Raw genomic sequence first — 22,187 nt, 5'->3', positions numbered from 1 at the left:
CTATTTATTTGGTGTACCAGCTGAAAGCCTGTGCTCTTAACTACTTCTTACCATCATTTAATATAGCAAAAATATAAAATTGAAAATCCATTATGTTGAAAGAGCTGGTTTGACCTTACTGGTAGGAGAGTTCTTGGCTTTAACCATGTTAAATTATAAATGTGTAAAATATACATGTTTGCTGTTGCCAAACTTTTAAATGTTCGGCTTTTTTAACACTGGCAAATTACAATTTAAGAATTCCCATCCACTTTTCTCCTATTTTACTGTATCCAAAATGCAGGTTCTCTTAGAAGAAAGCAGTTTTGTTTAATAACATACTGTATTACTTCAGTAGGAAATTAAAGCCTCCAGAAAGCTGCCAAAACTTGCTGATAGGTTTGGTGCTTAATAACAAAATCTGCTCAAAATTCTACACGTTTCCTTACACAAGGGTTTTTGCATGACAACTAAAACTGTGTTACTGCAAATCCACATTTGCTCTAGTTCCAGGCTGAAAAGTTGTTGCAGTGCATGACTCAGTCAGTGTAAGAGGATGAGATAAGAGATGTTCATAGAGCCAGGAGAAAAATTGTCCAACCAACATACTTTTTAGCATTTGTAATTTTATTCTATTTTGCTTCTTGCCTTAATAACTTTTTTACATAATTAAGTAGTGTTTTGAACAATACTAATTCCAGTATGGCACGTCAAATGAGTGTGCTACTAACATCTTTATTACTATGGATAACTGCCCATTACTTTAGGAGTCCAAAATCATCATGTAATTTGAAACAGAATTTTTGTGTTTAGAAAGGATAAATGCTGGCCTAACAAGAATATACTGTAGGACAGACTTCATGTTCATTGTTTCATTTTTCTGTGTTGAAATTTAACAGCTGTGCATATTTATGACAGGCAAAATAGTTGGTGGAGTTCTATCCCATTCTTGACCCAGCTAACATTTGTCTTGGAGAAGAGGTTACAAGCCTTGGCAAGCTACAGCATAAAACAGCTGTGGAACTTGAGAGTTTTTCTTATCTGTTTTAACTTCCAGATTCCATAGAGTTAATTGATAACATTTTTGTCACTTATGCGTAGCTTCTCTAGAGTTGGATTTTTATTCTGTGAACATTAACATTGTTTATTTGAAGTCATGTAATTTGCGCAGAGTCTAAACATGTGCCTCTGCCATCAGGATCTGTAGACTTTCACGTTTCTTAAACACTTCAACACACTGTAAAATCATAGGTGTGCTTTTAAAGTTCAGTGTAATACCAAACATCTGTATTACATTTTACAACTTGTAGTAACTTAATATTTTAGCAAGAATCCAGTTATTTTAACCATACTTAATATGTTTGGTTAATAAAACTGCTAGCAAAAGAAAATGCTTACTAGGCAAAACATCTATTGCAAAGCTTCAGGAAAGAACAGAAGAAGTATAAGGTCGAGCGTTCACATAGAGATATTCTTAAAAATCTGGCATGAAGAAGTCTTTGGATGTACTTGTAGAAATCTGAATAGAAGGTAAAAAGAGTTTGCTAATGGCTTGAAAAATGTCTCTGACTTTCAGCATGTGGTGGCATGGATAATTTTGTTGCCATAGATTAGGAATAAATTCAACTTTGTTGACAATTTAAAAGGGTAGATATTTACTGTTCAGTGTGACTGAACATTTTTATGCGGCAGAAGGCCTGACGCTGTCACAGTTGAAGTTACGAAGACCCCACTAGCTCATTGGGAGTTATGTGAGCCTCCATGTCAATCAAAGTGAGCTATGCTCAAAGACAACAGGAGAATCTGTTGTAATACCTGCTTTTGAATACTAGTCAGGGTGACCTGGGAGGACTTTAACTGTGCCATCTGTTCTTTATCTCTAAAGATAGTCATAATATTTTTAACAGTCATATAAGGGAACATAGGATTAATTTAGAGAAAAACAAACACTGAGACACAGTAGTTTCTTGATTGCTATGTAAATTACTGCTGATATCTTAATTGAGATTTCCTTTCTCAATGCAAAGCACTTCAATTATGTTTTTATTACCACCATGAGTTTTGTGTGTGTGTGTGTGTGTGTGTGTGTGTGTGTGTCTCTTCAGCCTTTTCTAGTAGTAAGCATACTATTTACAAATGCACAACAATTCTAAATATATTCTTTTTTTTTTTTTTTTTTTTTTTTTTTTTTTTTTTTTTTATTCAAGCCACTACCAAAAAACATGGTGTCAAGACTATGTGAGTCCAAAAAGGTGTGTGCTGCAGCTGATATGCAACTCCAGGTATGTTCTTTGCATTGTAGTCACTACTTTCTATCCAGAACTTTCAGAACATATTTTAATTCTTCTAATTTTACCAAATTTTTATTTTGATGTAGACACATTATCTAACTATATGCAAATTAATGAAAATAAATTAATATTAATTTTCATGTTTGATTCTGTGAATGTATTCTGGGCTGTCTGCTTAAATGTAGGTGTCTAAATCTGTTACTGTGAAAACCAGAGTTTTTGGAAATGGTTGGATTATCAGACTTCCCAAATGTGGTTTAAGAGTGAGTTCTTAAATTACAGAATCATTTAAGGAGAACTTGCTGTAGAGAAAGCACTGTGTACCTTTGCATCATTAATGTGTAGGAGGATTGAGAGGCACAGGCCACCTTAGTAAAGTCAAACCAGGTTGTTTATGTACTAGAATGTGATTAGAGCTCCTTGTCTTCTGCAGCTCCAGTATGAAAGTGCCAACTTGTTACTGCCATCAAAGTTAGTGGCTGAGCTATAAGGCTGTAAGACTTCTTTCTCACAGTGTTAGGAGCAATAATTAAGTTCATAAAAATTTATTTTTGGTGGGTTGATGTTATTGATCAGTCATTTTCATAAACAAACTATCAGTGTTACTTTTCTTATAAGGAAGTAAAGGAAAGTAGGGTTCTATCTAAAATGGGTATTTAGGGTTTTTTCAGTCCTGCAACAGCAGTTCTCAGGTGTGAACAGCAGCATTAGCATCCAACCAAGTTCTTTTACAGTGAGAGTTTGGCTGCATTTGGTATGCTGCAAGCTTCCGCTTTGTGGTATTTGTGATTTTGTTTTCTTTGCTTTGCCTTAATTCAGAAGCATATAACTTTACAGTTAGTCTGGTGTTTAGGTGAGAACTCTGCTAGTACCTTAATAAAGGGTAGTCGTTATTTTCCAGATGTGGAAAGAAAGAAATTTAAAGATCAAATCTTTGTAGTTCTTCACTTTGAAAAGTGCCCAAATGATTACAATTCTGTCTACAAACATGAGTTGTGCTAGTTAACTGAAGCTGATTTCAGAGAAAAGCTTAGTTAAATATTTGCAGTTTACTCTGTGCGTTTTTTTTATAGTGATTTAAAACTAATCAGAATACTGGTGTGTGGACCTGCAAATGTATGTGTCAGTTACACTAGTTAAAACCAGACTTAACACTGTTTTCAGTGAAGACCTATATTTTTCATTGGTTAAACTTAACAGCTTTTTGAATTATGCTTTCAGTGCAGCACTCTCTGTCAGTGACCAGTGTTGGCTATGCAGGTATGAACAAGGAGAGTACCACCTGTGGCTATACCTCTGTGACATGAAAATAACTGCATCCTTTCTGTAGGTCTGATTCTGAAATGCACACCACTGGCTCTGAAAGATTCTCATCTAAAGATAGTTGAGAATGCAGAAAGAATGTGGGAAAAAATATAATTAATTCCTATAGGAGTTTTTTTGAAAAAAAAACAATTCTGAATTGAAATTAAATTTATACTGAGAATACTTAGTCGTGGACCTCTTCATGAAATCCACCAACACAAAATGATTTGCTGTGTACAGACTGGTAGCCATCAAAGTGATGATCAAGTGCTTTCACATGCACCCATTTTTTTCTGGTGTGTCCATAACAGCTATATGTAGATTTGACAGATTTCGTTTCAACTTCTAACATGTATTTGCTATATGTCAAGGTTTGATACCTAATTGACATTATGGGGACTAAATGGGCTTGGATAGCATGAACACTTCAAGTCACAGATATATTAACAAGTGACATGGCCTTCCTGTTCTGTGGCAGGGGAGATGATGTGCTCCAGAAGTCAATCAAGAAGGGGTCATTGCATTGGTCCCATGTGGTGGGCCATGCAATCCACGTGCTGCTTCTGGTCCTCAGCTGCTCCTGGGGTCTCTGTAGTCCCAGAGTGACTCCATACCTCCTAGCTTTAGAACTGGGGAAAGAGCACCCGCTTTTGGTGGGCTCAGATTCCTGTGGGTGCCTAATGATTGACTGGTGCTGGCAGTGATGCAGTGATTGAGCAGGCTGCTTGCCCTCAAATTACTCTTGTGTAAGTAATGTTCAACCAGTCTCAACCCATGCCAGATGACCACAATGCCACACTGAATAATATTACTAATTTCCTATTTTCAGCACCATGTTTTTGGAGATTCCATATGTAATACCCACAGAAGTACGCACTCATTTCAAAGAGACAGACTGGCAAAGTTGTTCTATTTATTACGTCACAAAAATGTCCCAGAGAAGTTGACTGCATGGCAAATAGAAAGTTCATACATTCCCTTGTAGAAGTGTGTATTGTTATTCATGCAGATCTAAAAGTATGATAATTCATTGAAGAAAAACATATTTCAATCTGCAGATTCCAAAGTATATATGTACTATTGTGAATGGTGACTCATACCTTTCATTCAGACTTTGCAAAGAATATATTCTATATTGACAACTATATGGTATGTAAGCCTTATTTGACCTTTGAAAGAAAGAAGAATGCTTACAAATTTTCCAGCAGTGGGGAAAAATGCCTAAAGGTTCTTTTGTGGGCTGTAGAAAATAAGTCTATTGGATGTGAAAATTAAAAATTATTCTGTTTTATCATCATAACTATAACACCTTGGCATTTTCTTCCAGCTCATGTAATTAGTTACTCAAGGGGAAAGATAGGAAAATCCATGCATCTCCTCATAAGGCTTTTGCTATGCAGGTTGAGTCCCAGAGTCTTTCAGTCAAGTAGTAACTTCACTGGAAAATGCATAACTTTACCTATTAATCCTATTAAGCAGACAAGGAGCTAGAAAGAGATGGAATCAAGCAAAACTAATAAATGCCAGTGTCAGTGCAAAATAGAAAGACAGCATGAAGATAACTATTTGATGGTATTTCTATATTTTCAGGTCTTTGGGGAAATGTGTTTTACTGAAGTTAAAAGTCATCTTCTATCTACTGATTATTATTGTTAGCATGCTCCTCAGCAATATCACCTAAAATCCTCTGGTCCCAGGATGTGTCTCCCTTTCCCATTTCAAAGGCCTGTGTAAACACACAGAACTGTTGGTTTGTAGATGGGAATGTTTATAGCTATAAAGTTCATCCAAGTTTATTTTCAGGGGTGGATTTTTCTGTTAACTATGCTGTCCAGGTGGCCTGGCTCAATAGCTTTCTTCCCACGCTTTACATGTGCCAGGATCAGGGGAAAGCTTATAGCTGGCTTGAGTGACTCATTTCCCTATCACCATGTTGTTCTTCAGGCAATGCATTTCACTGACCTTCAGCTGACATTTCCCCAGTGCCTAGTGTGAGTTGAGCTTTTCCTTCAGCTCCCTGACCACAAACTACTCAGCTCCAAATTTTACTCTAGAGAAGGTCCACTGCAGCGCAATCTGTTCTATCTTGTGAGGAACACTGAAGAGCAACCGCAAACAGGTCCTAACAAAGCTAGGAGATAGAAAAAAGAATCAAGGCTGGGCTTAGGCAGGATGCTAAAGTCTATTGTCAGATGTGGAAGTTCTTCATATTTGGTTTGGGTTTTTTGAAGAGGTGGGGGAAATTGGTTTGAAATTACTCCTGCAGAGTCACAAAGGGCTAGGAGAAAGTGAGTTTTCTAGGACTTTTACGTCAGGTAATTTTCAGATCTATTCATGGTACTTACTGTTGGTCATATTCTCAGTCACCCTTGCTACCTTAAATGCTGTAGCTTTTGTTAAACTTTATTAAAAAATGAAATGGGATTCTAGAGACTAGCTCTGAGGATGAAAAGTACAAGCAAAGGCATTGTGAAGCCTCTCTCGTCAAAGATAAGAGTAAAAAAAATTGTAGTTCTTACACTGTAGTATAGGGTTTTCTTTAGATTTTTAGTTTTTTCTTGTTATCAATATAATGATGCCAAATTGAAAACATCCCTGCAGAGTTCGATTTTGAAAAATACATTGTTTGCTATTTAGTGCAGTGTCATTGTGGAGTTATCCTCTGAAGAGGTATTTGCTGCCTGCTCTGGGTTTGTAGATGGGCAGTGTAAAGTGCTTGCATCTCTTGTTCGATGTTGCTATCTGGAACACAAAACTTGCAGTGTCATTAATGGCTGACTGTTCAAGTTTAAGTCTTACTGACCTCTTTTCTCATTACCCATGTAGGAAGCAAGCAGGAAATTCAGGAGTAGCTCCTGCAAGTCATGGCTTCTTCATCCCTCTCCTTGTAATTCTCAGTTTTTCTTGAAAAGATATCAATTTTCACTGTTACCATTTGTGAACAAACACTGTCAAAGGATTTATCAAGATTCTGTATGTTAGAAGACAGCTTATTCAAACAGAAGGAATATGATCCTTTCGAAACGCTTACAGTTTGGGTGAAAGTATGTGTTGTATGCAGCCCAAATAAAATAAATGCTAAAGTCTGATAAATTATTGAAGAGTTCAGAATGGTTTTGTACCCACATTTCATAATAATCTTTTCACAGGTTAAGGTGGTTGTGTTATTCATATCGCATAAAACATCTATTCTCCATGGGTGGAGAATGCCTCCAAGCAGCCTTTTGTCCATAAATTTTCTGCATTTCATAGTTATAACTTCTAAAACAGTGTGTTTATCTCATTAGGAATGGTTATTGCAGTGTCCCTGGGAGTGTGACTGGGCTTGAATCTCTAGCAAAATGATTTGCTTCATCCCTTGCACAGAGGTTTTTTGCGGCTCCCTCTTGTCAGTTTTCCTAAGAAACGTGCCTACCACAGGATGACCTGACCTGAACTCTTTGGCTTCAATATTTGGATCTGCCAAACTTCTCAAAAATGTCTTGTGTTTCACAGCAGTGAATGTCCTCTTCTGTCTTTCCTGCACTTCCACAGAATAGGAAAGCATATTAAAAAAAAGAAATGCTGCAGGTTTTTTTCAGTGATGTCACACATTGAAACTTGGTACTGTCTTCTATCCATGCCTATTTCTTGTTTGCTGTTAAAGTGCCAGATAGTCTTTTTATTAAATCTTGTTTAAAAATACTCTTTTTGAAAAGGGGAATCACTGGAGGGCTTTAGGGACAGGTCTTAATTTTTTTTTTTTAAATGCAGGTGATTTAATACTGCCAGTGTTCTCAGTGACCTAAATACAGATTTATGATAGGTCATGATGGTGGTGATTGTCGTACTCCAAAAACCCGTTTCTCTCCTTGTATGTTATACTAAAAATAGAAGATTTACCAAACCATATGTTTAAACTCTTCCTTCTTCCTAATCTCTCTCCCCCATTCTTTTCTGTTTGTCTTTTTGGGTTGCCAAATGCCAATGCTGTTTGCCAAAGACAAAGATTTATTTTGTCTCCTCAGGTATTTTATGCTGTCTTGGACCAAATCTACCATGGGAAACATCCTCTGAGAAAGTCAACCACAGAAATTTTAAAGGAAACACAGGAGAAAGTTTATGGATTGCCATATGTACCTAATACAGTGAGTAGAAACATACTGACTGTATAAGCTACACCTTTTCTTTGATAGCATATTAATACTTCTACCTCTCCCTGCACGCTCACATACTTCTTCTTGTGTTGTTATGTTGAAAGAATTTTCCTTCTTTCAGCCACTTTATCTAGAGAGTACAGTGTTGGAAATTTTCAGCTAAAAATTAAAATTTGATTATGTACTGTTCTTGTACAGGTGTAGTCGTCTTATGCTAAACTTGATTACTTTTTCTTTTATTTCCTTATTAAGGAAGGCATTGGAACCAATACATGGGAAAGAGGGTTTATTCTAACTTTGGAAAGGACTGTTTGTAAAAGACAACAAAACACTGTGCTGAATGTTGGCATTTGTATACTGTCAGTGTCAGCATGTGAGAGCAAGTCAGTGTGAAGTAGACTTGGAAGTGAGTTTTTCTCACTGTAGTGCTGTGACATTTGGCATGTCACTTATGCTTTCATGTGGTATCTGAAAGTGTTAAAGCCTTGAGTTCTACTGAGCTATGTAATTTTGATCTTCGTCACGACTACTTGTACATTTGTTCTGTGCTTCATGTGACATTCAGAGGTTCAGTTTGCATAGGTGATAATCATGGTATTCCCTGGACTGTCTGGAGTGGAATTCCCAGCCAGAGCATCACCTGAATCACTGTTTGATGCTTTGGTTAGAATACCCAGACCTCTTCTCTGCTTTCTGCTTCTCAGGAAATGTACTTTTCTCCTTAGGAAAAATGTGACTTCTGTTCTCTGAGAAGAAGGGTATTAGGCGATTCATGCTTCAGCTCTTTCCTCATTAAACTGTGTGGCCTCTGCTGGCCTGGCATACCCAGAGAAGTGAAAGCAAAATGTCTTCAGAGCACAATGTCTGACTTCTTAGCATTTTTATAAGTGTTATTTTACACTGTTCCTCTGCAGGTGTTAGTTAGCTTTTGAATAGAACACTTTCCTGCTTTGAAAGTTAGCCTGCTTTTTTTTTGTTCCATTTAAAATATTTTTTATTTAGCTGTTACTTTAAGAAGAATGTAACATCTTGTAATGAGCATAGCCTCACTATGAAGAGAGACAGCAGATTTTGGCCTGAAACTTATCTCAGCAAAATGTGCTGTGAACTTTTTGAATTGTCAGAAAGTCTATATTCTTTACATATATTGAATGTAGAATTAGTGTCTCTAGTCAAGAACTATAATACAACTTAAATTTCAGTAAAACTTACTGAAAAATAACATTAGAAGAACAATTAACACACTGTAGAGTAATTAGTGTCTGCAGTTTGCTTGCTGTCCTTTGCTGCTCTTTCTTCCATACTTAAGATATACCTTTAATTTAATTTGTAGTCCAGATTTAAAAATGTCTTGAAAGTAAAAGTTGGGGTTTTTTTAAGTGACGAGAGTATATTCTTTCATTTAATTTCAGAGCTAAACATTGAAATATATTAAGAGAGACCAACTTTATTTTCATCTGTCATTTGACTAGGTACATATATGGCTTGCAGTGAAAACGAAGTATTTTAATTACTTGAATTTTATCTGTTCTCTATAGGTTTAGATTCAATTATGAATTGCTAAGTCAGGCTTGTATATCTTAGGTTAGTGGTGCTGGGTAAAAGTACTTCTTCCTTAGTGAAGATCTTAACTCCATTAATGTGATTTTCTATAGTAGCATTGTCTGTCAGGGCTTCATAAGCATCCGTTATTATGTCCTCCTAATAAACCTTAATTCTCTCTTACTGCTCTTGATAGGCAAGTAAATTTAGTAAATATCCTCTGAATGTACTTGGGCTTTAGTCTCATTATGCATACTCATTTTCTGAAGTAGAGCCACAGAGTATATCTTCAGCAGATGAATTTCTGTCTTTTTAAGGCAAAGCTTAGATAATAGGATAATTTGTATATATTTTTTTGTGACAGTACATTCAAAATGAGGCACATCAACTGCACCTAATAATTAAATGCTGCTGTGCCTATGTGGAGATACCTATTTTAAGGTAAACCAGTGCATCATCCTCACTAAATACTGTGTCTTATGTGCCAACAGTAGGAGAGATAGTGGGAAGAAAATCCCGTTGAAGTCTGTGTTTACCATTCAAATAGGTTGTACAGGCATTGGGACAGTTGGCACTGCATGCAGTATTATTTACATTGACTGCACTGATACAGATGGTCGCAGAAGCTAGTGCCACATGCAAGGCAGAAAGGAAGAATGGAGCAGTCTGTAGACAGACGGAAGCACTGAGAAACAGTACTCCGTGAGATGTTGTTTTGCTGAAGAATGCAAATCTCAATTCCTGGCTGGCCGTTGCTTATCTGTTCAAAAGTACACAGGGTTTGCTGCTGGCTCCTGGAGGATGAAATTCCACTGGGATTTCTTTGCTCTATTACCGAATCCAGAAGCTGACAACTTCCAGGTAGGGGGCAAAGAAATGTATCTGCCTGTTTTTGGAGTGTCTGTTGGTTTTGTTGGCAGAGCAGATTTGTGTCACTGAGTTTGGAAGATTAATAGAAATTTTGTGCAGGCTGGATCTTTGAGTCATTGTGGTGCCTTTACAAAGAAATAGTCTTCCTTTGACTCTTCTAAGAAAGCAAGATAAACCAAGTAATAATGACCACATATTTTCTTGCTATTTCTTCCTGAATGTACTTGGTTACAAAATCTGTGCACTGTGGGGTACTCAGTACTCTGCTTTTGCTTCAAACTTTTCTTCACATCATAGCTTATTTCTCACCTCTTGTGAAGCCAGTTTCCATTTATTATGGCCTGTCTTTCAATTGATAACACTGTCTGCTTTTAGAGTATCTCCCCTGGTCTCTTCTACCTTTGTCTCCAGGATGCCCAGAAAGACTATTAAAAAAGTATCAGGTGACCCTTTGATCAACCTGAGACATGATCAAAGTTTCTCCCCATGATCTGTTGCTTAGTCCCCTGCCTGTCCCCCAAGTTCAGACTTGAAAACTACTTCCCTTTGAGACAGTCATCAAAATGTAATGAAATGCCATTGTTAGTCCTGTGCCAAGCATAATAATTCCTATCTCCTGCTGTGGGTTTTGGTTTAATATCGTAACAAAAAGTGAGACATGGGGTGAACAGGCTCTGCAGTGATAGTGGAACTTGCAGCCTCCTGCAGTTACAGGAAAGGACTCCCAGTAATGAAGTGGTTTTACAATAAACAGGAGCTGCCCAAATCATCATACCTGAATTTTCCTTGTGAAATATTGAATTAGTTTGAATTATTGATTCTTATTTTCAAAAAATTATTATGGACTTACTATGATGGATATACAATTAATATGCAACCTTTATTCATTTTAATTGGGAATTTTGGTAAGAGATCATGGTTTGACTTTTGTCTGTGAGGAAAAATGGTTTTGAAGAGTGAGGCACAGTGAATCTGGGTTCTTATTTAGATTGCTGCCAAGTAGTCCCTTTTGCCTTTTTTAAAGTTACATGACCTTTCAGTAAGCTTTTCTTCCAGAAACAGAAGAATTTCTTGTGTGGTACTTGAGTACAAAGTGCGATGTTGGAATTAACCCACACGCATCATTATAATTACATTTGATAGGACGGAACATGTTGGTATGTAGGGAGCCTTTTGATATTTTTTTTTGAACACTAAATAATTTGCTATATACCTTTTTGCTCTAGCATGTTAAGTCAAAAGGACTGCCTTTACTGGTGGCCTAAAAATTACATCAGGTTACAGGTTCAATTATGCTTATATACGTTTGTCCAGAGTGCAGGTTTCTTTGGCAGCATGATAACTTCTTAATGGCCTATGGGTGCTAGTGGTTGGAGAGACCAAAACACCTGTGAGACCAAGCGTATTAGCCAGCCAAGTTTGCCAACAGAAAATAAAGCAAGTATTGTTATGGATACCCTAGAGGGAAGAAGTGTATGAAAAATGGTGTATCACCAATGTGGTTGTTAGTCTTTCTTCTTCCTGCAGCTGGGGGAGGACTCTGCCCAGACAGGGATCCTGACCTTGAAAGGCTCCACTTAGGTACGTGTCTTAACTTGCTGGGATTGTGTCTGTCATGATCCTGACAGAGGAAATCAGTGGATGAGATGCAGCCTAACATTTGGAGTGCTTGCTCACCAAGGCTGTCAGGCACTGTAGGAAGATGTGGCTTGCCATCAGTGCTGAGAACACAAGGATTTCGTTAATAGGGCACATATAAAGGCATCTGGGAGGCTGGTCAGCTGAGGAGGAGTTTGTGTCACTAGACAGAACTAGCTTCTCCACAGAGAGAAAATAGTTTCTGCATCACACATTGTTACCATGTGCCCAAGCCCCCTTTTTATTTTGTTGAAGAACACCTGAGTGCAACACAGCGACTGTATGCCTCTATTTCCTTCTTAGGGACCTTTTCCTAGGAGTTTGAAGGTGACCTGTTCCTCAGCCTACTGAGGGCTGGCTGGCAGTTTGAGTGAAGTATCTTGTTATTGAATCTGCCATCTGTGTCGCTGTGGCATCTGTTGTTTTAGGATTTCTTGTTAGGTCTTTGGGGTGATTACTGATATATAGTTTTAACTCTAGTCCTGTATAACTTTTCATGAATATCAGTAACACCATATAAAAAGAATAAATAATCAGACTGGGCAAGCGATGAGGCAGTTGTCTTAAAATAAATAAACGATAACCCTTAACCTCTGAAGGTAAAAGTGGTTTTCAATTCTGAAAACTTTACTCAAGTGGTGACCATTAATCTTGAAATTATTGGTAAGGAAGGCTAAGTAGTGGGTGCCTATTAAATTTTAAACTCTGATTTCACTTATTTTATCTAAAATGCTTCCAAATCTTAGATTTATTAAGTTAAACTCATGTAACCTTAGAACATAAGCAAAACTGAAAGCTAGGTTAAAGGAAATGGGAAAGAACAGCTGAAAGGTAGAACTGTTACTGTTAGCAAAGAGCTTTTAATTGACCAATACTGAATTGTGGGTGAGGGAAGAAAATTTATGGTGCTAATCAATAATATGCTGAAAAGAACTGTGTATTTGAGTATCTGAGAAAAGGAGGTTATTAGAAAAGTAGAAGCCATATAAATGTGTGGAAAACAGAAGACACAATAAGCTCTAATGAGCCAGAAGTAAAATTGTGGAAGTTTCGAGCAGCTTAAAACCCAAAACCATCAATACTGGTTAAAAACAGTGCATCAGAAAGAGGAAGGCTGCTAGATATTTGCTGGACCTGGAAAACAGCTAAGTATGATGATTCAAAAGACACCATGTAATTATCAGAGAAACTGAACCAAAGACACAAACTATCCTGATGCAAAAAAGATTTGGTAATAAGGGACCAAGCCCTTTAAAGACCTTATTAAGATCATTAAAAAATAGAAATCATGATATGACTAAAATAATTACTGAAAGAATACAAGAATTTTGGAAAAAGAAAAAAGGCTAAAAATGCTGAGCTGCAAAACAGAAGTAGTGAAGGTAATAAAGTTCCATAACTACTGAAGAAGTAAGAGGAGAGTGGGGGAGAACAACAAATGTCAGAGAAAGCAGAAATATTCCATGCCTTTGCCTCAGTGTTTTCTAAAAAAGCAGTGATTTTTGATCAGGTAAGCAATGCATGTAATTTTTGAGATGGATAGAAACACAACTGAGATTAAGGAATGAGAGAGAGAGAATAATTAGATTAGATATAGTCAGGTTGTAGGAATATTTAAGTTTGTCAAAGCCGTCACTGACCTGTAGGAATTATCACTCACAAACTCAGGAAAATGTGGTAGTGCTACTATGATAACTACTTTTATGAAGGGAGGAGAACTTGGGAACTGTTGGGAATAGAAAGGAGTTGATAGCATAACTCTAGACTTCATAACTTTTCTGGCACTTGCAAAAGGTAATTCTACAAGCAAACTGTGGAGTTATGCCTGAGGTAACATGTAGAAAACATGCTGAAAGAGCAGGTGAAAATTTAGTTTCAGACAGGGACATTATAAGTGAAAGTCACCAGAGGTTGGTCCAGGAATTACTGCAGTTCTGTGTTTTTGTTAATGATTTGGATGAGAAATTATTTATAATATTTATAGAAGCTCCTTCAGTTGACGAAGATTGCAGAAATAATGAAAAACAGAATTTAGATGATCCAGAGAATTTGGATCCAAAGTAGTTGTATCACTGTTGTAAGTCAAGCAAGTGAGGCAGAAGACTCTTGTGGAGCTCAGGAGGAAAAAGAAACTGTATGATGTCTGGAAGCAAGGTCAGGCTTCACAGGAAGAGTACAGAACTGTGGTTTGTTTAATCAGGGAGAAGACACAAAATGCCAAAGCACAATTAGAGTTGAAACTGGCCACTGTTTCAGTTAACAAGAAGGGCTTTTTAAAGTATGTTATTAGCAAAGGAAGTCTAAAGAAAACATTGGACCAATACTTGGTGAAGATGATCACCTCATTAATAGGGATAAAGAAAAAGCAAAAGCATTCAGTAGTTTTTTGGTTCTGTCTCAGTCTTCAATAATACTGATAGAGCTCGGGATGCCCAGTCCCCCAAGTTGGAGGGCCACATGTGTGGGAACAGCGCCTTTCCATTTTTGGACACTGAAATTGTAAGGGACCAGCTGTATCAGCTGAATGTTCACAAGTCCATGGGGCTTGATGGGATTCATCCCAGAGTACTGAAGGAGATAGTGGATGTTATGGTGGGACCCCTCTCGATCATCTATCCAGTCTTGGGACTCTGGGGAGCTCTCTGGTGACTGGGAGCTAGCCAGTGTTACTCCAATTACAAAAAGGGCATAAGGGAAGAGAAACTGCAGACCTGTTAGTCTAACCTTAGTTCCTGGGAAAATTATGGAGAAGATTATACTGGGTACTGTTGAAAGGTGTTTAAAGAATAATGCAATCATCAGGCACAGTCACTGTCAGTTCACAAAGGGAACTGTTAAACTAATGTGATATCCTTCTATGATAAAGTCACCTGCCCAGTGGATGAAGGGAAGGTGGTGGATGTAGTTTTTCTGGATTTTAGTAAGGCTCTTGATACTGTCCCTCACAGCATCCTTCTGGACAAGTTGCCCAACTGTGGGATGAGCAGGTTTACGATGCACTGAGTGAAGAACTGGCTGAAGGACAGAGCTCAAAGGGGTGCACGGAATGGGGCTACACCTGGCTGCAACTGGTTATCAGCAGTGTTCTTCAGGGCTCAATTCTAGGGCCAGTCCTGTTCAATATATTGATCCATGATCTGGATGCAGGAGATGAATGCAAGTTAGCAAATTAGCAAGTTTGCTGATGATCCCAAACTGGGAGGTGCTGTTGACTCTCTTTGAGAGACAGGAGGCCTTGCAGAGGGATCTAGATAGACTGGAGCATTAGACTGTGATTAATGGAATGAAATTTAGGAAGTCCAAACGCAGGATTCTGCACCTACAATGGATTAAAGCTGGGCACAAGTATGAATTGGGAGGAGTGGCTGGAGAGCAGCCCTGCAGAAAGGGATCTGGGGCTGCTGGTGGACGGCAGGGTCAGTAGGACTCAGCAGTGTGCCCTGGCAGCCAAGAGGGGCAAACCACATCCCGGGGTGCAGCAAACACAGCATAACCAGCCAGCCAAAAGGGGTGATTATCCTGCTGTATTCAGCCTTTGTGCAGCCTCACCTCAAGTACCTTGGGCAGTTCTGGGCCCCACAATTTAAGAAAGATGCGAAGGTACTCAAACGTGTCCAGAGGAGGGCAACAAAGCTGGTGGAAGGGCTGGAAGAAATGTCCTATGAGGAGTGGCTGAGAACTCTGGGCTTGTCTAGTTTGGAGAAAAGGAGATCGAGGGGCAACCTCACTGTTCTCTACAGCTTCCTGAGGAGTGGAAGAGGGAGGTGCTGATCTCTTCTCCCTGGTATCTGGTGGCAGGACACATGGGAATGATTCAAAGCTGTGTTGGGGAATGTTTAAACTGGATATTATGAAGCATTTCTTTACCAAGAGAGTGGTCAAACACTGGAACAGGCTTCTTAGAGGGGTGGTTGATGCCCCAAGCTTGTCAGTGTTTGAGGCATTTGGACATTGCCCTTAATAACATGCTTTAACTTTTGTTCAGCCCTGGAGTAGTCAGGCAGTTGGACTAGATGATCCTTGTAGGTCCCTTCCAACTAAAATAGTCTATCCTATTCTGGTTTAAATTAGGAGAGCAATTAATAAGTATTCAAAGAACAATAAATGCCAATAGAGCGTGTTTTTATTCATGGGATGCTGTTAAAGAAAATCTTATGTGATTTCTTTTGCATATTTTAGTATTTGGTGTAGGAGACTTAGCAGTGGGTACTGTTGTGGCCTCTTGTAGGTACACCTTTTAAAAAGATGTAGAAAAACTGGAAGAAATACAAGGAAGTGGTTTTGGCAAGATAATAGGTTTGAAAGCATGACCTGTGAGGAAAGTTGAGGAAATTGAGTTTATTTGTCTAGCAGAGAGAAAATTATGTGGGCATACATGAGTACATTCTGGTATTGAAAACCTTTATGGAAAAAAAATTGGAAATGAGACTGCGGTCATTTGTTTCTTACAAGTGAGCAGATAGTAGGAGGGGAAAAAATGGTTTAATTTACAGCAATGTGATTATGGTTAGTACCTAATCTTTTAAACTCTTGTCAATCTTTTTCCCTTAGTTGTTGAAGAGGGAAGCAGATACCTGGTAGGTCTAGGATCTCCCTTATAGGGAGTCTTAAAGAAACCACTGTTGTAGATCACAGGGACATATATTTCACAGTAAAGTCAGAGCGCCTTCATAGAAGATGGCTTTTCCACTTTTTCTCTCTCTTCAGTTACTTGAAGAGGCACTGATGTTGCTCATATTCCACTTTTTGGAGTGTTTTGAAGAGGGATGAAGTCATATGTCATTACTCAACCTCTTGAAGTTTGTGTAACCTCTTCAAAGTAATTTTTTTACCTTGCCATGCTGGAAACCAAAGTTGTTTACACAAAGTGCAAATCCCTGGATTAGTTTTCATATGAACCTTCTTAAAAGTATACCATAAAATGAAGTTGAATGAACAGTCTGGATCTGAGGAAAAGATTAATAAAGGAGTGTATAGTGAACTCTGGGGAAGTGATAGTTCTATAAATAATTAATAGCTAAAAGCCATTTCAAAAAGATTCGTGCCCTGCTGAGGTCAGTATTAAAGTAGATGCTGGGACTTTCAAAAGCTCTTAAAGTCACCTTTCAGGGTTTGTTTAGGTTTCTGTCTTTCTGGAGTTAAGTTCATTTTATGATAAAGAAAATGATGATAGCAAATACTGTGAAGATTTGTTTTCCGGTGGTAATAGGACACTATTCACTGGGCAACTATCTACAGCAGCACAGTGTTTAGATATCATAAGATATGAAGCACTTTTAAGGAAATTCTTTCTGCAAGTGTTAGATCCATGAAACACAAACATACTTTAGTGATAGTATTTACCATGTAGTGGAACATTTTAAGAAACTGTGCAGGAAGTAGTTGCATATATCTCCTGGTAACATTTTGAAATAGCTGTATGTGCTTTAGATATATCTTTTATATATATATATATATAAAAACACAGATTGCTATGTTTAGTTTTATATAATTCTGTTCTCGCAGCTCATGCTCCCCCCTTCCCCCCAGGATTGCAGTACTAGAGCTATATTTGATAGTCACAGATATAACTGAATATATCATTGCCATAAACACAGGCTAGAGGGCCTGAGATGAAATGATTTTCAAATGTAGTGGGAGATTGTCCTTTATATGAAAAGCTTGCAGTCAAAACAGAAGAGAAGGAGAGAGAACATATTATCACCCTCACTTAACAGGAGGTAGTAGTTAGACAGGGGTGTGTGTGTGGAAATCCTAGTTTCTTCAAGTTCATATTCAGTTTGTGGCAGATTCAGCATTAGAGTCAAGATCACCTAAATCCCTGTCTGGAATGGCTCTGGCAAAAGATAGCAAATAAGCATTACTGTAAAATAGTAGTTATTTAATCTTCCAGTGTAGGTACAGATTATTTACATAAATTGCACTGGCAATGATATTTTGCCATGAAAACATTGCTTAAAATATTTATTTTTTTGGTAAGACCTATCTTAAGCAGCATTAACCATGTTTGTTTGAAAATAGTAGGTCAATACTTAAAATTTGGTTTAATTGGTAAAGTAGAATAAAAATCTTGGGCTTCAGTGTGAGTCTGTACCCAAAGGAAACCGTGATGATCTGCTTCTAGTCATTTTGGGCATATCTATAAAGCTTAGGCAGTAGTAGAAATCATTAATTTGGTGATAGAATGGGGGTGTGTGTTGCATGTATATGTGTATAGAGTTACTTGTTACACATAAAGGACTTATTTGGAAATTATCTGATTGTATATTTCTTATACTTTTAATTATAATGTTTACAAGTAACAGTTACTGTCTCTCAGCTTGTCCAAATAAGGTCAATCAAAGGACACAATATAGAATCAATTTTTGTATCTCTATGTCTCTTAATGCAAGTTTTAAATATTGTGGAGCAACGCAGATTATACATACAGCTTTTTGATGTCAGTATTCTTTGTTATCTCCCATGTCCCACTGCCACCAGTCCCTTTGTGGGGAGGTGAGAAGAGTGTGAAGAGTAAATAATTTTACATTATTTTGCTGTAAGCAGCTCAAATGCATTAACAGTTTATAAATAAAAATGAAATATTTTTCTTTAAGTAATTCAAAGACCATATGGTATATATCTAGAATCACCTAAGTGGTTAATTGCATGTTAAATTCCTTTCCTCTTCCCTAGTGTAAACAACTGCAAAAATATTTACATTCCCAGCCTTGTTAGATTTATTTATCATTTTATACTAGAAACACAGAAGTGTTATAAATTGAAATCTTAATCTCTTGCTTGACTTGCTTTCTAAAATGTCAGCTATGTCTCTGGGTTGGTTTACTTTGTGCCCTCTCCCACTCCTAACACAGAAATGCATGACACTGAAAAACTGAAGAGTATTGACATAGTGCAAGTTGGGGGCGCAGCACAAGATGTGGTTTCTTGAAATTAGCTTTCTGTTATTCTAAACAAGATTAGAAACTGCAGCAAAGGAAGTGGCTTTAAAGCTCTTTATTGGATTTTTTTATTTTTGTGAAACTCCAGAATGATGATGATGATGTAATTCTATAAAACATAGATGGGCTCAGGCCAAAAATACAGAAAGTAAGTTGACCGAGCAAGCTGCTGCATACCTATGGAGAGAGCTGTTACTGCCAGTCAGTGAGTGCCCTAGCTTTTCCCCAGAGGTAGCTACTGGCACAAACACTTCGCAAACTCTGCACTCCAAAACTCCTTAAACTGTTTCTTCAACTGAGAATGAATTGAAGACATCTGCAAGGCATGTTGTAAACTTATGTAACAAACTAATACAATAAGGAAGAAAATTGTGATGTGTTTCAGAGCAAAAGAATTAATTCTTTAAGATGCAAAGCATATGTGAAAATCCTTTTCTTGTTTCCTAATGGGAATGAGCAGTTTAAACAGAATAAATTCTGCTGTGTGACAATTTGGCCTCCCCAAAATAAGCACACCCGATGGCAGAGCTTAAACTTTGGAGCCTGGCAGCCACAATCCAGGCTTCTGCTAGCAGTGCTGCGCTGCTCCCTCCCGTTACTGTGTGGGGGCAAGAAAAGAAGAGAAGCCTTACCAAGAAGCTTCTCAGCTTGTCTGACTGCAGGCTCAGTTAATTTGGGAAAGGGAGCATAGAAGAGGTCCAGAGAAGGACATTTAATGCAGGTAGATTAGTACACTAATTCTGGGAGTCACTCTAACGAATGAATGAGACTGAAATTTTCTCTATGTGATGACTGGATGTTGTTGCAGTTATGTGCTGTGAAATCTTTTGAGTATCTTCCCTGAATTTTGAGAAAAGTGATCTGGGACAGAATATGGGTGTGAGGAGCATGAAAATGCAAAGTTGAGTCAAAGGGAAAAAGTAAGACCAGATCTCCTGGTCATCAGATAGTAAGGGTGTTTTTTTTTTCTTTTGCTAAAAGCACTTTTTCTCTCTGATATGTTAAAATGATGCCTGTGCAGCTAGAATGGGAAACTTGCTAAGCTGAATGTGGAACATCCCTCCCATCTGCACCCCACAGTAAATTCACCATTTTTCTGTGCTGAAAAGTGGCTTTATAGTTCTTGACCTGTAACTTGCAGCTCTTTACATTCCACCTCCAGCTCCTGCTGTATGTGGCTGACACAGTGCCAAGAAAACATTGCCTGTGCTAACTTTCAGTGTGTTTGTTTGCATGCCAGAGCAGTGTTGTCCTGGATTTCCACTAGCCCTGATGAACACTGGTCTCAGCAGAGGGAAATAGCCTGTACCAATTTCCATGCTAATCACTGTTCTTTTCTGGCTCCAAAGTTCCCAGAGCCTGGAGCTTCTTCGTGACTCAGGAGTTTTCCACCCATGCTGATAGCTAAATTCAAGGGCATTAGGAGCAATAATATCAAATTAGTGCCAGACCCAGGGTTCTCCACCCAGTAGCCCCTGAAGGAGATCAGTTGGCTGCTCCTCTATTAGGTTTCCTGCCAGAATAAGAATTTAATTAAGAAGGGGGAGGGCACCAAATACAATCTGCATCAAATGTTGTTCCTCGTGGAAACTATTCAACAACTTGCTCATTGATGTAATTGCTGTAGCACACATTTTGTAATTAGAAGACTTTAAATGACGAAAATACTTTTCTTAATTTAGTGCTGGGTCTTTTCAGGTTCTCACTTGTGTTTTTTTTGTCTTAAGATGCAAAGCAAAATGGGCTCAAATATACTTTGGCGTAGCTGAAGTCACTGCAGAAACTGTTGAAAGAGCATTTCGAAAATTCCAAGCAATAGTCAAGAATTTCTGTAGTTTTTTTTTTTTTTTTTACTTTCCAAAAGATCTAGTAGATTTTGTAGCACTGATTCCATGTAATTAGTAGAGCTCCATAGAACGATTACCCACACTCAAACAAAAGCTAGGTTACATGCATTAAGCTAACTGTACTTAATTTCTTTTGGGTTTGTCTTTTTAGAATCACATCTAAATTTTTATATTGGATTATTTTTGTGATAATCTTAACAGTTCTAAATTTAGAATTTAAATAATTGAATCCTGTATTTGTTTATGTAGTCTTCAAAACAGTTTAGTTAAGTTTTACCATATTGTTAAAATCAATTAAGTGGCTTAACTTTTAAATAGAAGATAGAAGTTGTAGTAAATAATGCAGATTTCTCCTAGAGCAGTAGTCCTATCCTCCAAAGTTAACAGGATAAATACTTCTGTCCTCTGACTACAAAGGAAGCCTATGTGACTAGTTTGGGCAAGAAACCTAGTTAAGGTAGCTAAATGAACTGAATCTTACCCTAAGAATGTAGCCTACAAGGACTTTGTAAAAAATTCCTCATCAGGTGTAAGAATATAGAAGTATCATTGAGATATTTTTGTTACATGATGGGATGGAAAGCCATTGCATGTGGAATTTTGGAAATATTTCAGAAATGGTTGTAAGAGAAGATTGATAATGCTGGTGGGAAAAAGGCCCTTTTATTAACAGCAGCGGATCAGTCTCACACCTTTATTTCAGTTTGTTGTGTTGGATAAAAAGCAGGCATGAACATGACCTGTGGATGGCATATTATCATAACCCATGGGCTATGCTGTAAAATGCACTGTTTTATAAACTCCTGGAATGGGTTCATGGAACTTTTTGAAGTAGGTGATTACTCAGAGCCTTCATTAACTTTCCAGCTGCTTACCAAAAATACAACATTTAATAAGGAGAGTGCCCTAGTTCTACATGTCTAGCCTTTACCCTTTCCAAAAGGGAAATTGATATGTCTTTTTTTTTTTTTTTTTTTTTTTTTTTTTTCAAGTAATTTTCCATCTATGGCCAATTCTATTAAAATGGAGTTTTATGCTAAACGGTGAACCATTTAGTTTTAAATACATTTACAATGGCGTGTTAATTTTTCCTGATCATAGAATTTTTTAAAGGAGTATTAGCCTATATATTCTTGGTCTTTTTGAACATTTTATTGCCTAGATTGTAATCTCATCTGTACAAACTAGGAAGAGTGTTTTAATGCAGGCAGGTAGCTCATTGTGAATTGTGGTAGAGGATGTGTTTAAATATTTAAATATTTGCTTACAGGTAGCTAAGTCCAGTTGTAGAAAGCTAATTGCTGCAACAGCATAGAGTCAGAAAATGTACTTGAGCAATGTAATAGGTACTGGGCAGTGGTGAAATAATCGAAGATTGGGAGTTCTTGATCAGAAATTTTGTGTGAGGGCTGAGAAAAAAAGTAGTGACAGGCAATGGTGACATGCTAGAGTTATTTGTACTCTAGAGTGAGGAAAATCTGTACTGGTTGAAAAAAAATAAAAAGAATATAGGCTTCAGACTTCACTAGGGAATAGCAGTGTTTATAATCAGATTTCCTTGATAATCAGATTTCCTTGATTCCTGTTTTCAATAGGAAAACAATCTTAGTTGCAGTATGCCTTTGAGGATGGTAGTCA

The 22,187-nt window shown here is 37.6% G+C and overlaps 1 protein-coding gene across 1 annotated transcript in view; it reads left to right on the top strand.

Annotated features, from left to right (window-relative positions):
• MIPEP (mitochondrial intermediate peptidase) overlaps positions 1–22,187 on the top strand; it is a gene marked incomplete at its 5' end in the record, with an annotated part of 79,628 nt that overhangs the window by 43,554 nt on the left and 13,887 nt on the right. Inside the window, 2 exons of the mRNA XM_026858373.1 lie at positions 2,187–2,261; positions 7,583–7,702. Coding sequence (XP_026714174.1) covers positions 2,187–2,261; positions 7,583–7,702 — 195 coding nt within the window. The remainder of the gene's footprint in view (positions 1–2,186; positions 2,262–7,582; positions 7,703–22,187) is intronic.

This window comes from Athene cunicularia, assembly GCF_003259725.1.
Source record: "Athene cunicularia isolate RWA chromosome 1 unlocalized genomic scaffold, athCun1 chr1_part1, whole genome shotgun sequence".
Classification (NCBI taxonomy): domain Eukaryota; kingdom Metazoa; phylum Chordata; class Aves; order Strigiformes; family Strigidae; genus Athene; species Athene cunicularia.
The sequence above is the reverse complement of the archived record's forward strand: the minus strand, read 5'-3'. Positions and strand labels throughout refer to the sequence as shown.